At 40.9% G+C, this 15957-nt stretch overlaps 1 protein-coding gene across 1 annotated transcript in view; it reads left to right on the top strand.

Annotated features, from left to right (window-relative positions):
- The window catches only part of plppr5b (phospholipid phosphatase related 5b), a 102459-nt gene extending 88243 nt beyond the window's left edge, over positions 1-14216 (top strand). Inside the window, exon 6 of the mRNA XM_030078761.1 lies at positions 13216-14216. Within this exon, the coding sequence (XP_029934621.1) occupies positions 13216-13245 (30 nt within the window). The 3' untranslated portion in view covers positions 13246-14216. The remainder of the gene's footprint in view (positions 1-13215) is intronic.
- The last annotated feature ends 1741 nt before the right edge of the window (positions 14217-15957 follow it).

Below are 15957 nucleotides of genomic sequence, written 5' to 3'. Positions count from 1 at the left end.
CTGTCCCCCCAGGCCCCCCGCCCCCTCTCGCTCCCACAAACCAACTCCCCCATCCCTCCACCCCTCCAGGAGGTGAGCTGAACTCAGGCCCGGACTGTACATCGGGAGAACCGGGAGAATTCCCGAAGCGCCGGCCTGTCACTGGCCTGCTGGCCTGCCTGTCTTTTTTTTTTTTTTTTTTTTTTTTTTTTTTTTGGACAGGTCGCCGGCCAGGCCAATCAGCTGTCATGCCGGTCCGCTCTCCGGTTGGCCTGTCCCTTACAGAGGGACAGGCCAGGCCAGGCCAATCAGAGGCCAGCAGCCTGTGACAAGATCAAGACGTGATTGGTTTGTTTTGATTAACACCCGCCCCAACAGTCCGAGCACGCTGTAAACATAGGAGGGGGTGTGGCGACTCGCGCGAGTGTGTTGGACTGTGGAGGAGAGCGGAGGAGGCGGAAGGAAAGGTTTAGTGATTACATTGCAGTTGATAAATAATTTTTTCCATGGACCCCAATCCAAATCCGGGGAAAAAAAGAGGAAAGGTGGGGCAGAAAGGGAGAGAGAGAAAAAAAGAAAGGCACTCGAGGAAGACGCTGCCAAGTGCCTCAAGTTGCCCTTGTTATTCAGCCCCTCCCCCGCTGTCGCACCGTCAAAAAAAAGTGATGCTTCAGCAAGTGAGTTTTCTAAAACACACTGGTTCTTCTCAGTAGGAGGTTCTTTAGGCCATGTACACTCTCAGTTAGAGTTGAATTAACACTGAGGATTAGATTTTACACGTACAGTGTAGAAATGTAGGACCTGGACTTGAAATTCAAAAGTTTTGAAATTAAATAAGGATTGAGGTTTTAAAATCACTGATTTACAAGCCATATTTTTTTTACTGCCTTTGAGATTAATTTTTTTGTGCAACAAATGGGATATAATCATTCCATTATTCTTATAGTGAATGCAAAACACAATAATTCTATGTTTGCTATTCAAAGGTGGTGGTGGTATTGATAGCAGTCCTGTTGGTGCTGCAGAAAGAGAGGCCAGTGCACGACCATTGGCAGAAGGTACACAACAATGTCTACAGTAGGGCATGTGATAGGTGGTACATTACAAAAATGGTAGTTATTCTTTATTATTAATCACCAACCTGTAACAAGTTGCAGACATATGAAAACCAGGCAGTTGACATAAATATGGAGTGGCTATGTGACATCAGAGTGAGTGTTGGAGTGGCTAGTGCCTGTATGTGTAGGCTTCCAACCCCCCCCCCCCCCCCCCCCCCCCCGGGTCCACTCCAACGCCCCCCCCCCCCCCCCCCCCCCCCCCCCCCCCCCGGTTGGCCTGGGTGGATGACTACCTCCTGGCCTGAAATAATCTCCCAGTCCGGCCCTGGCTGAACTGGTCTAGTACCCACTACTTGCACTACTGTACATACTGTAACTATCCCGGACTTATTATCCACTACTTCCTTGCACTACTGTCAATATCTCTCTGCACTCATGTACATACTGCAATCATCAAGATCTGTGTAAATCATAATCTAATAAGATAATAATATAAATCTCAACTGTATATTTTTCAACCTGTTTATTCTGTACATACCTGTAGCATTATATATTATTCATTTCACACCTGCACTTTACAGCAACAGTTATTTATTAATTTGCACTATGTATATATATATATATATATATATATATATATATATATATATAATATGTTTATCATATAATGTGTATATACTGTACATTTGTATTTAACACACTGCTAAGCACTTCTGGTTGGATGCTAACTGCATTTCGTTGCTCTGTACTTGTGACATGTGCAATGACAATAAAGTTGAATCTAATCTAATCTAATCTAGTCGCTATGGCTGAGGTTAGGCTAAAGGCCCTATCTTGCGCCAGACTCCCTAAACCCGCTATTTGCGGATTTAGGATTTAGGAAGAGGCGTTCCACTGTAAAAGTTGCTATCTTGTGCACCTCCCGCTATCCGCAAAACACCTGCGCTACCCGCTATATTATGCATAGGTGTGTTTTGGGCGTTACGCCAGTTAAACCAATCAGTGTGCCAGGTGCCATTGCCTTTAAGGGCAGGATGCGCTATCCTAAATCCTAAATCCTAAACCCGCGATGGAGAGAGGGAGGTAGATTTTCTCAGGGCTTCTACTGAGGCTAAAGCAAGTTGGCTTTATATATATACATATTATATATTATATTATAGGCAAGTTAATTCGGGAGGTGGAGCCACATGTGTCCAAGTGGACGTGTCACAAGGTTGTACTGATTGAGTAAAATCCCTGGGCCACACCACACACACACAAGAGGCAGAGGTGGAACTATGTGTAAATTAATTTATTGACAAGGTAGACTGGGCAAATAAAATATTAAAAATAAAAATATAGCACAGCTGCTGGCTTATGATAAAACAATAAAACGTGCTGGCGTCAGTGTCCAATTAAAACAGTCTTTCCTCTAAACAGTCTATATGAGTAATATAGTCAGTCCATTCCGGCGGCGTCCCGGTATCAGTCCGACCGTGTGCGTGGCGAGGCTCCGTCGGGGCGCGCATTGAAGCCGCCTGGACGCGCTCTCCTAACAGCCCAAACTTTAGGGAAAGCGGATAGCGGGTGGTCCTGACCACCCGCTATCCGCTTTCCCTAAAGTGTGTGCGCAAGATAGCAACTTTAGGGAAAGCGCATGAAACACGCCCACGGACGCACCTCCAGGCGCAAATGATGCAGTCGGCATAACGGATAGCGGGTAGCGGGTGGCACAAGATACCGTTTAGGGATAGTGGAAGTTCCTAAATCCACAATTTGCGGGTAGCAGGTCGTGGCAGCGGGTAGCGGGTGGCATAAGATAGGGCCCTAAGTCTCCAGAAAATGAATGTAAGTCTATGTGATGTTCCCTAAAGTAACATCAGTAAACATTTGTGTGTGTGTGTGTGTGTGTGTTATTTATTGGTGTATTTTTGTGCATTTTGGCATAATCTGCTTATTTAAGTCTTATTTTTGGAGCTGTTTTGCCACACTATGGAAGTGAATGGAGAGATAGAGCTACAGTATTGTGGAGTAGCAGCCCAGGGGAGCACAGAGTAATTAACTTCGATATTTCACCACCACAATGAATACTTTTCAAATTTAAAGATCCAATATTGGCACAAAATGTCATTGGCAGTTTTGATCTAAAAATATCTGCCTTGAAAATCCCATATTGGTCGAACTCTACATTTCTCTCTCTCTTTCTACGTGGCCTGCTGACCAACCATCTGTTGGGCTTGTAGCCATGTCAGCCCCCACTTACCAAACTGTTTGTATCCAAATGAACCCTCAGAGAGGATGAGGTTAATTCAGCCAGTCTTACAGCCATCCAGAGTACATGGCATGCGTGGTTGAAGTGATTTTCTTCCCTTTCTCTTTCCCCCTCAATGAACTCTTCATTTAACATCTCTTCAGTTTCAGCTCCTCCTGTCTTCAGAACTCGGTGCCTGGTGTGTTAATATTTGTTGTGTGTATTTTCCCCTCCTTCAACAAGTCACACATTTAGCAGTGCAGCGATTCTTTGTGATGATTGAATCCACAACTTCCTATTGAGCTCCTGCGTTCAATTGTCTGGCAAAGAGCAGAAAATCTCACCTCAGCTACGACAGGCGCGTGGTGGAAAATTGCCTGCTCTAAAAATAGTGCAGCCTAAAGATGCCTGGAAGATGAACAAGCCACAGTGCACAAAATGCCAGGGCAGGAAGAAACATTTTAGCTGTGAAAAAATGAATCCTATGCCTTTTTTTTTTTTTTGGCAGAGCAATATTAATTTAATTCTCATGTGTCACCACCACGTGCTGTACTCAGCTGGAGGAAGCTGTAGTCAGAAACCTATTACTGGCTAAGTATGATTCCACTGAAAGATAAATGAATGAAATGAGTAAACGGTTTAACCTTAGATTGTTGTGCAAAATCTGCTTCATGGCAGACTTAAAAGGTGACTTACTGGCTTCAATAAATAAAGCACCCAGGAGGAAACCATGCTTCCAGAGGGGAGGAAATTGTCATATGTGAGAAAACTTTCCTCCAATATAAATGCTAATAGCTTCATTGCATGAAAACGTAAAAGGATGAAGAGATCCATATGTGCCATATTCTTTTTCCTACTTCCCACAAGTCTTGAGAACAGAAGCATGTGCTCATTAGTATGTAGGAATGGCTTTGATTGTGAGTAATATGTCACTTCAGTTCACAAGAGAAATGGAGACTTAACATACATGAGCACCATAAGGACTAAATACCAATTAAGATGTCCTTGTTGATAATGAACAACACAGAGCCATGCGTTGGTTGGTTCTTTGCAGAAAAAAACACTTGTTCTATCCAGGCAGAAAAAAATAACCGGATGTGCTGTCTTGGGAGGCTTCTATGAGAATCCATCTGTAAACTCAGAACAAACCCATCAGTGCTGCCTTCTGCTCAGTGAGGTCTCCCCCTGTTTTTAGGGGACGGTACCTTGTGATTTGTCATTTCACACAGCCATATGAATTCTATCCTGCTCACAAATGATGCCATGTTCACACTTAAGCCAGGGAAACTTGAAAATGCATCATTTTTTTTTCTTCGTTGTAGTAATTTCCACCCACGAAAATGGAGCTTTTCACTTTTCTCCAAAGTGTATAAATCTCAAAACACTGGCTTGACATTTCTACATGGATGGAATGGATGGAGAAAATGGAACTTGAAAACAATGACGTAAGATTGTCAGGTGATCTAGCACACACTTCCTCATGTTAAGACCCACATGTAGAAGTGCTGTTTGTCCTTAGACCCACCAAGTTGTCAGACCTCTCAATACATGCATATTCATCATAAGGGTGAATTCTATATTTTTTCTATATTTAGTTGTACATCATTGTCTTACATTAGTCAGGAACAAACCAGATGGGGTCATTGTCAACAATTAAGGTACAATATGACATGGAGTAGCATGTGAGCACAAGTTGCTCACATGCTACTCCATGTCTTTTCTTTCTAAAATTTTTCTTTGTGTTAAGAACACCTGGAAAACATTTTAAACATTCCTGGCATATAACATTTTGGTCATGGCATAATAATGTAGCCCCCTTTTGGTTACCCTTATGTATTTTAGTCTGTATGGGATGATCTCTCTTCTGATGCCTGTGGTGCTAATTCAGTTTGAATTAAATAATTTAAAATGTGAGTGGTTTAATTTTGCTATCAAATTAGAATTCTGTCCAGGTCTAGACCTTGTCAGAAATAGTCAGTTGATGCTCCAGGGGGAGCTGAAGGCGACCTCAGCACAGCAGCAGCGGCTGAATGTGACTTGAAAGTGCTCTCCAGACAGCATTAATGTTAGTAAGGGAGGTCATTTATTTGAGCTGCCCCGCACTGGCACTGTAATGTCTGTCAGTCATGTGAGTGGGAAAATTAACTGACAGTGGTAATTAAGGAACACACCTGTGTGCATGTGTTGCCCAGTGTCACTTCTCTTGTCAAAGGAGAAGTGACACTGATTAAGCCCAAGAACAGCCAATGGGCTGCCTAAAAATAATACACTCCAAAAACAAAACTGTAGCACAAAAAAGAAGTACAGTATGCATCATACACTGATGATGATTTTTTAGCCTTTCAAGGACCATTTAAATGATATGTTGTGGCCAACAAATAACAAATTTTATGGATTTGCTCATATTGAATATAAGATAATATTTTACAACAAAATACAGAGCAAATATAGAATTCACCATAGCACATCAAAACCTTCTGGCAGCATTTTACCTCACAAAATATTTGGTTGACCTTGAGGCAAATAATACCTCTATATGTGGGTCCTAGCATGAAAATGGTTGGCAACTCCTGATTGGAGTCATTAATATGTTCCCTGGATCCTATGTTCCCCAGGTTTATATAGCACATAATGGGAACATAATGGCATGTCCAATGTTCTCAGGGTCCTACGTTCCCCAGCTCTTTACAACACACAATGGGAGCCTGAAAAAGATAATCGGCAGCTCTGTATTCCAGGGTTTAGGGTTAGGGTTTAGGGTTAATGTATGCTAACAGAATATTGAACTGGGGAATAGAGGACCCAGGGAACATATGCTGTTTTTTATATTTGTGTGCAGGCTTGGCTCTCATTAGTTTGACTTGGTCTGTCAGTCCAGCACGGCTGGGATGTGTGTTTCCATTACAACAGGGCTAACTGCTTGAAGGTGTGTCTTTAACTAATGATGAAGCCCTGCTGGTTGCCTGTGGGCACGTTGACTAGTTTTTCCTCCCTTCTCTACTTGCATTCCATATGTGTTTTGTTTTCAGAAAATCAACAAGACCAACTCAAAATGGCTGCTTTATGTGAACAATATTAGAGATTCGCTAAAAAAAATGTTTTGTTTTTTTTTTTGTTTTTTTTTTTAGATTATCAACTACAGTACAGTGTTCACAAATGTTGCTATAGTGATTTCCTGGTTGTAAACAGCTCTGTTTCAGAACTGTTCAATTTCTCTCTGACCAATGAATGATCAAGAAGCCCTCTGATGTCATGGCAGCGCGTTTGAGGGCAGGTCTGGCGTGCTTTGACCCACTCTGGAGATGGTCCATCTCAGGCATGGGTCAGCACAACTTGGCATGCTTAAACTGGTGATGGAAATGCAAATAAGCGCAGCAAGGTGCTTGGTGCGGCCAAATGCCACTGGAAAAACAGCAATAGATACCCCCTTCCAACCCCTCCCTGATCTAAACTGTTTAGATGCTGTCTGGTTTGGTTTCAGATTTGGGGAGCTAACAAAGGCTATATGGAGGTGGAGGCTGATTACCAAGGTACCATAGGTCACCTAGTTACAGTTGAACTCCCCTGCCTCCCTTACCAGCTGCTCCTCACCTCACCTAATAACTCTGCATGGCTGCTTCCAGCTCCCGGGAAGCACATAGTGGTAGCAGATCACTCCACCAGCACAAGACCATGCTGAAATGGACTGCTCTGTCATTCATCTTCAGGTGCCATGCTTAGTGCAGAACCCAGGAGTGACCACAGCAAGACAGAAATTCAACATACAGATGTACCAGAGCCTTGTCTTTTAAAAACTATGTTCTCGTACAACTAAACTGCATTCTCAATCACATTTTGAAGGGAATGTATTTTATGATTGGATTATGTTTGCTGGTAACATATCACTGAATGTTTGTAATCACTTAGTCTGAAGCCCAAACTCGGATGAAGACAGGGTGGTGAATGGGTCAAACAATTGACTTTCACCTCAATGACCCAAGTTTGAGTCCAGCACAAAGCAACAGTAGTGTTCTTCTGTTGCATACAATATATATGTTACGTTACAAGTGTTTTTTTTTTATGCCTAAACCTAACCTTTTCTTTACCATAAGCAGGTAGTTTTAGTAGCTAAAAGTAACAAAACTGGTTAAACTGCCACTTGATATGGTAATTAGAAATGTATTTGTACATTATCAGAAATAAACATAATCCACGACAAAATATGTTTCCCCTATGATTAAGAATGCAGTTTCGTTGTATGGGAATGTAATTTGTGATTTGTAATTTTGAGACAGGGTTTGGTACCACACTGAAGGCATACAATGCTTCTGTGTGCACTCAAGGCACATAACATATACTACAATTTAATTGTTAATACCATCATTTAATTTTTTTGTTAAAACAATTACATATTTTATTAAGCACCTAGCAAGTGTCCACCATGTTGGCTTACAAAAAAATGCTCTAACCTTAGAAGTGCCTACATCTTATGAGGTGTGTACATTTTATTTTGATTTCACCCAACTGATATAATGACTTGAATTTCTTTGACTGTATTGAGGGATTTGTTTTAATTATTTTAAATAATTAATTCCTGATTTTTTTGTTGAATAGACTTATTCAGTTGAATCAGGCTTTGAGATATACTAAGATTAAAGAGATGGAGACAAAAAAGCGCTAGATGCCTTCCACAAGCATTTAAACACAAGAAGTCTGACATCGATCCAGCATGATTGATGATCTGATGTATAAATCTATCATTTTAAATATCAGAAATATAGTTATCTTAACTTTTATAAAATATTTTTGCTTCTTTTCATTTTTCATTTCATTTCATTTTTTCAATGCTTTGGTAATTTTTTCTAATTTGGCCTTTTCCCCATGTTTTTGAGAGAAAATCAGTTAAATTTGCGCAGTTTTCAAAGTGCTAAGAATAACAGCTTGCATTGCAAGGAAGCTACACTATATGGACAAAGGTATTGGGGCACACCCCTTATTCACTGAATTCAGGTGTTTCATTCAGTCCCACTGACACAGGTGTTTAAAAGCAGCTAGTCATGCAGTCTTCCTTTACAAAAATTTGTGAGTGTGGTACTGTAATAAACAGTGCACAAAAAGTAAGGAAATTTGTGTTTGGTAGATTATTTCTTTGTTGTAACAATGCTTCTTGGCAATAAACCTTATACCGTTGGAAAGCCTGTTTATTTCCCTTTTAAATGGTGCCACATTTGTAAGGAATATGCATTTGTGGGATGAGCAGCAGAGCTGAGTATGTGGGTTGCGCCCATGAAAAATTTGCCAAATCTTCTCTGCCAATGCCCAACAGGTTATTTTGCTGTTGCTATTGACTCTTGTTTTGAGCTTCTGGTTCCCCCAGGTGCTGCCAATCAGGTGCCAATCAGGCACCTAATCCTAACCCTAACCTGTGAACATGGGCCCTGCTACAGTGGTCAGTAGGTGTCTGATCCAAGAATTGGCATGCCATATTTGATTGATCTGATAGGGTCCATGCCATAGGGCAACTTCAAATTGGTTTTCCGCAAAAACCAAGTTGCAGCATTATTTGGAGTGAGCCCTAGTGCCATCTTCAAAGTGAAGGCCAAGTTCCATATAGCGGGGGATGTCAGAGACAGGCCGTGAAGTGGGTGTCTCAAGAAGACGACACCCCAAGAAGACCATTTCCTCACTCTGTCATCACTTACGTATCGTAGGCTGTCTTCTACAGATTTGCAGACTGCTTCACGCAGCCAATCTCCGGTCTCATAGGGCTGCCAGGAGGCCTGCCAAGACTGCACCACCGCCCAATCCAGCAACACCATCATAAAGTCTGCCAATGACTCAACAGTGGTGGGTCTCATCTCTGTAGGTGATGAGTTGTTATACACGGACGAGATGGAGCAGCTGACTGGGTGATGCAGACAATAACCTGGTCCTTAACACCACCAAGACCAATGAGCTGATCATTTACTACAGGAGGAATAAAAGGACATCCAGACACTGATCATCAGCAGGGACTATGTGGAGAGGGGCTCCGATTTACGGTTGAGGAGGATCTGACCTGGGCCGCCAACACCACAGTGTTAATTAAGAAGGCACAGCAGAGACTCTACCTCCTGAGACTCTTCAGGAGGAACCAGATCACCCAGAAACTGCTTGTGTCCTTCTCCCACTGCTCCATAGAGAGTGTGCTGACATACTGTATATGTGTGTGGTACGCCAGCTGCACAGCAGCAGACAGAACAGTGCTCCAGGGATCATCAACAATGCCCAGAAAATTATCAGCTGCCCTCTCGCCTCCCTGGAAAAGCTATACATTTCCTGCTGCCTCATAAAAGCCCGCAACATTCTCAGGGACCCACCCCATCCAGGACACTATTTTTTTGAATTGCACAGGTACAGGACAATCAAAACACGAACAAACAGTTTGAAAAACTTTCAGAATTCAGATATTTTTTTAATGTCATGACATTAAAAAATGCATTCAAACATGTTAAAAAACATGGAAGAACGAAAAGTGTCTCCCAGCTACCAGTGAAAAACTTTTATCCAAAAGCAATAACTACACTGTACACTAAAACAGGCACTATAGCTTGACTTTTACAATATGTCTGAAGTACAATATAAGAGATCTGTGAAACAGGTGGAATGCCCTGCGTATGTTTTTTTTCAGTGTTTGTTCTGTCCCATTTTTACTATTTATTTATTTATTTATGGCTTTTTACTGATTTTTATAAGCTTGAATTTTGCACTTAGATATTTGCAGTCTTTGGAGTGACGCTTCTCTACCTGGTGGTCTGATGGATGAGTCTGGGTTTAGTGAATGCTCGGAGAACGTTCCCTGCCTGACTGCATTGTGCCGACTGTAAAGTTTGGTGGAGGAGAGATAACGTTATGGGCTTGTTTCCTGCGGTTGGCCTCGGCGCCTTAGTTCCAGTGAAGGGAAATCTTGATGCTTCAGCTTACCAAGACATTTTGGACAATTCTCTGCTTCCAACTTTGTAGGACGAGTTTGGGGAAGACCCTTCTCTGTCCCACCATGACCTAGCCCCAGTGCACAAAGCAGCTCCTTAAAGGCATGGTTGGGTGAGTTTGGAGGAAGAACTTGGCTGGCCTGCACAGAACCCTGACCTCAACCCCGTCCAACACCTTTGGGATGAACCACTACAGAGATTGGATGCCAGGCACTCTCTTCCAACATCAGTGTCTAACCTCAAAAAAGCTCTTCTGGATGAACGGGCAAAAATTCCCACAATCACACTCTGAAATCTTGCAGAAAGTCTTCCCAGAAGAGTGGAAGCTGTTCTAACTGCAAAGGGGGGACCAACTCAATATCAATGCCTATGGATTTAGAGTGGGATGTCAGTAAAGCTCTTATAGGTAGAATGTGGAGATGGCCCAATGCTTTTGTCCATTTAGTTTATGATCAAGGACGTTGAGAGCTAATAGGCTAGTTATCACTATGCAGACTGGAGGGATGTTATAGAGTCCACACTTAAGGTATGTCTGCTTACCACAAAGGCAAATTTGCCTGAAAAGGAAACACAGTCCATCATGTCCCTGCATACAGATATGGTTACACTCACTGAGGCTTTGTTTTTGTCATTTACTGACACTTTATGCCAGTGGGACCGTATAAGGGCTGAAGCAATGTTAGCACAGAAATGTCAACCAAAGCAATCAACCAGAAACGGAAACAGAGACACATCCCCACAAGGCATTACAACCAGTCTTCATATTTTAGATCAGTTGTAGACAGTCACACAGTAGTGGCTGCCTGTGACATTTGACTTGCAAGCCTTGCCATAACTGCACAGCCAAAATTAGTGTGGTGCTTTGTTTTCTCCACATGCATGTCTTTTTATTTACTGAAATTTAGTTAGTGCACTAAGTATACTGCCAGCCTTGGAAGTTTCCAGCACCACACCTCATTAAAGGGCTTGGTGCAGTAGATCTATTGCTATCATTTCACTTCCCCCCCCAGCTGTTCTGTAGGACAGCAGTGGTGCTATCTTCCTCTCATTGTTACTGAGTGCTGGATACTGGCTGGATGCTCCAAATGCTAACTGTTAGGCTCCTGCCATTGCGGTGGACTCCCCCACCTGTCTCCCATAACAGTTGGTGGGAAATGAAATAATAACAATTTTTCAAAATGGGTGAACTTTCCCTTTAACATCTGGTTTGTTATGCACTTCAAGTGCATTTCTTATGTAAAGTATGAACAGGATCATGTAGTGCTTACAAGGTAATGTTTTGTTATCAAGAGATAGTTTTTTCTGCTATAGGACAGCCATTTGAGACACTCCTCCATCACCATAAGTCTTTCTCTTGCTCCACTGCTAAAGAATGGCTGAGATTAAATTAGAAAATCACAGCTTCTAGGATCCATGAACAACGTTCTGCTGCCTGCTTCTTACTATGTAATATTATAAAAGCTGCATAGGTTGCTAGTCAGGCCTGGGTCTAATTCTATTTGAAATCCTTTGAAATATGTTGTGGGTTTGCTCAGTGTGGATTGAGTGATAGATGTATTTGAAGTTATGGAAATCCATTGTTGACTGGCATGTTTTCATTCCTCAGAAATGTGCCAACCCAGGCCTGTACTGCAGTGCACTGGCATTCCATGGAGTATTTGCCGGCCTTAAGCTGACATGTTTATGCATCATGCATTTACAGGCATGATGGGTAAACATGCTCTTTTTCAGTTTTACACAGGGATAAGGCAAATGCAAACCCAGGCTCTACCTCTCTTTCTTACAATTTCCTGCTTTTCTCTGCTGCTAAAACCTTAACAACTGGTTCTTTTTATTTGGAGACTCCCTGGAGATAGCTGGACTGAAATCAATATGTCAGGGTCACATGATCATAACAATAGTCCGTAATTGTATTTGAGGGGTTGGCCATACTTGAAACTATCTCAGCTGAATGAAGCACTTCCCAAACTGCACAGAAGTAGTGAAGATGTTCTTCCATAGAACTTTCTCTCAGGGGTGAGGCGAGCCCACCCCTGACCAGGAAAAAGTTGTGTATTTCACTCTTAGGCCATGTCCACACAGAGATGGAGTTTTTGAAAACACAACACAATCTGACCACAGGAAAATGCAAAAACATAGGATCTTGCAATATAAGCATCCACAAAGAAGCTGAGGAGGGACTGCAGCAGTTTGTTGGCATCCCAGAGCTAGCTACAAATTCAAGTGCAAATACAGTGAAAAAAAAAAAAAAAAAATGTTCACATACTTGTAACTGAGAAGCAGATTGTAGTACTCCTCTCCCCACTGTTGAAATGAAAAGAAAAGTTGCATTTTCAAGAAAGTCATCTCCCTGTTGACGTAGCCTTAACATGTGATTCATCATTTCCTGTATGGAGAGCATCCATCACAAAGTTTATTTCATCCTCTGGACAAAACTTACTTCATTTATTTATTTACTTAGTAAGTTTCTTGTGAATTGATCTTTTTTTATGTAATTGGTAATTTTATGGTAATTTTTTCATAATTTGATTTTAAATATATAATTCTAATGAAATAGCTTTCTTGTAATTTGATTTTACCTTGATTATACATTCAAACAAAATAAATAAATAAATAAAATGTTGATCTAGCTGTGTTAATGAAATTTGAGGAAATTCACTTAATTTCTTTAACAAACATGAGGAAAACACTGAGCAGCAAAAAAATACAAGAAAATCACAAAAAAAAAAAAAAAAAAAAAATCCTGCCCAAAATGAATGAATACATAAATGCAGTCAAGTTCAGAGGGTGAAATAACATTTTTTCAAAACAAAAGCCTGCCCATATACTTTGTCAGATTTAAGCTGATTAAAGTAGGTGTATCATTACATACAATCATGTCTAGTGTAGTTTAAAGCTACTTTAAAGGGGCTCATCCAAATAAAAATGTTATGATTGGTCCAGGCATAATGTCTCCTGCTGCTGTTGTAACACTGCTCTTGTTTCTGTCTTCTTGCAGAATCACATCGCCTTCGCTGAGGTCACATGACGTGGAGTCGGCTGTGTGGCAGACCCACTGGACGTCCACACTCTTCACTGTCCAATCCAATTAGCTGGAGTGCAGCGCTAAACCCATCATCTGTATCTGTCTGGTCTGCCGTATGTTGTTCTATGTTGTCTTTTCAGGCCCCTGTGTCATTTGCAGCTTATTGTGTTCACGAAAGAAAAAAATACAAAACAAAAGAGAAGAATCGATAACTTGGTGGGACAGGTTGCTTCTGCTTTCTCCATCTATGCACTTATTCAGAATTGATTTTGGACTTTCGCCTCCGAAATGAAGCTCAATTCAAGACAAAGCCTGAAGCAGACTTGTTGCACACAGTCGAGAGACAATTTTGACTAGAAGGGAAGAACCAGACGTTGCCATTTTAACTAGGTGATTTTTTTTCTCTCGAGTTGTTTGAATATTTTGTGTGAGAAACATCTTTTTTGGCTTTTTTTGGGCTTCAGGTCTTCAGCAAGATGGCTATGGGAAAATAGTCAGATTCAGTGAGGTCAATGAGATTGGACAGAGAGAAAGTGGGAAAACACTCATCAAGTCGATGAGGTTGATTTCTGTGTTTGAAATGTTAGGTATGCCTGTTAACATAATTTAATGCGTTTCCATTCATGTGTGATTATGTGCCCATCTACATCACTATGATGGTTTAGGGTGAGCATGTGTGAGTGTGGGTGTGTGTGTGGGTAGATTCAGTCAAGCTCCATTCACTCCTACTGTTTAATGAAACCATAAAGGCTTTGTAAGCTGCACCAGACAATCACTACCATTCTCTCTCTCTCTCTCTCTCTCTCTCTCTCTCTCTCTCTCTCTCTCTCTCTCTCTCTCTCTCTCTTTCTTTCGGTCTTGGAGCTAAAATGAAAGGGGATGCAGTAGCAAGCATTATACTCTAACACTGTAGATGTAGAATGGATATGGAGAAAATGGCATCAAATCTTTGAAATCCATTGTCAAAGAAACAAAATCTTGCTTGCTTTCTTTTCTTTTCCCTTACATATATATATATATATATATATATATATATATATATATATATATATATATATATATATATATATATATAGTCAAAACTGTCAGTCTGACTCACAGGCCAAAATTGAGATTCTTGTCATAGGCATTTTTTGGTCAGATAGAGCTAGTTCTGTTGTTGTCTCACGTCTGATGTTTGCCTCCACTTTGTCAAATCAGGTTAAACTGTGCTCCAGTGCTGTTTCTCTAAGGAAAATCAATGCAGTGGATTGAGCATAGAAAGTCTTTTGTTTTGGTTTGGGGTTTTTTTTTTTCTCCAAATGTCCTCCTTGCTCAGAGAAAACAGTATTCATTTATGATCTATGTCTTCAGTATCAAAGACATGTTCAGAAGAATCAAAGACATGCTGTGCTGCAGAGGCACTTGGGGGAGTCTGCTTCTGTACTCCCGATCCCTCGGCCAATCAGGACACGAAAGCTTTTGATCATCAGGAAGATTACAAGTTCTGTTGTTGCAGAAAGTTTCACATGCATAGCTGTTTGCGAAATACTCACAGGATGACATGACACAGCTAGAATCTGGTTGGTGGCACAGGCTGACTATTCCCACAAGGGTCACAGATTCAGTTTTGGATTTTCATTTAAAGGGATGGAAAACTATGAAATGTTCAGTTTTTCATTAAAATGTTTTTTATCGCCATCATTGGGAGTAGAAACCATCAAGAAACAGAGAATCTGAAGGCCTTTCTATGTGTTGGTTGTTTTCCCCTGACTCATATGAGTGCTTTCGTTGGAGATTAAAAAGTTAATATCACATGTAAGACTGGAGCAATCCAATCAGAACATGACTTCAGTATTTATTCTTCCCACCCTCATTTGATCGACTCCTCAACTGTACCTGCTCTCCTGTGCTAGTATGCACTAATTTCAGAAAACTATAACCTAAGTGTCAGCTAGTTACTGTCACATGCAGACAATTATATCAGAATGCAAGAAGAGACGAGGGCTAGTAAAGGTTTCGGTAACACTTTACAATAAGAGTACAACAATTAACGTTAGTTAATGCCGTAATAAACATTAAGTAACAGGTAACTAACAGTTAACTAATGTGTCTAAGAATCATGTACTAATGCTGTTCATGCTAAGGTATTCATTTATATGTTATTTAAGAGTTATTGTAGATATTATTAACATTAGTAAATGCCATAATAATCATTAACTAACAGTTAATTAACCATTACGGCATTAACTAATGTTAACTAACGTTAATTGTTGTACTCTTATTGTAAAGTGTTACCAATGTTTCCACCAAAATAGGAGGCTTTAGGGAGTGATGGTGTCAGTCGTGGACATCGTCATCTCTTCTAAAATGCTTCCGAAAGATACTATCACGTTGTTGTAGTGCTCATTGCAATAGCAAGATATTTTCACTCCATTTGCTTGGTGTCACCAGAGTCACGATGCCACCCAGTCCTGTTGGAATCAATTACTGTAGACAATGCAGCACCAATTACAGTGTCTGACTTCAAGGAACTCTCAAATCTTGATGGGTAATGAAGGTAGGACTCATCAATAATAACTGAGTTTACCATCTCTTTAAAACTGGGCGTCGTACCTCTATCATGATGCGGCACTTAAAAGAAACAACAAAAAAACTAAGTTTATAGTAGAGTCAATCAGCCCTTAACCTCATTTTGACTTTAGTTTTTACTCTTTAGTTTTCTGTTGAGAGTTG

The sequence above is a fragment of the Myripristis murdjan genome, chromosome 20 (genome assembly GCF_902150065.1).
Source record: "Myripristis murdjan chromosome 20, fMyrMur1.1, whole genome shotgun sequence".
Lineage (NCBI taxonomy): Eukaryota > Metazoa > Chordata > Actinopteri > Holocentriformes > Holocentridae > Myripristis > Myripristis murdjan.
The sequence above is the reverse complement of the archived record's forward strand: the minus strand, read 5'-3'. Positions and strand labels throughout refer to the sequence as shown.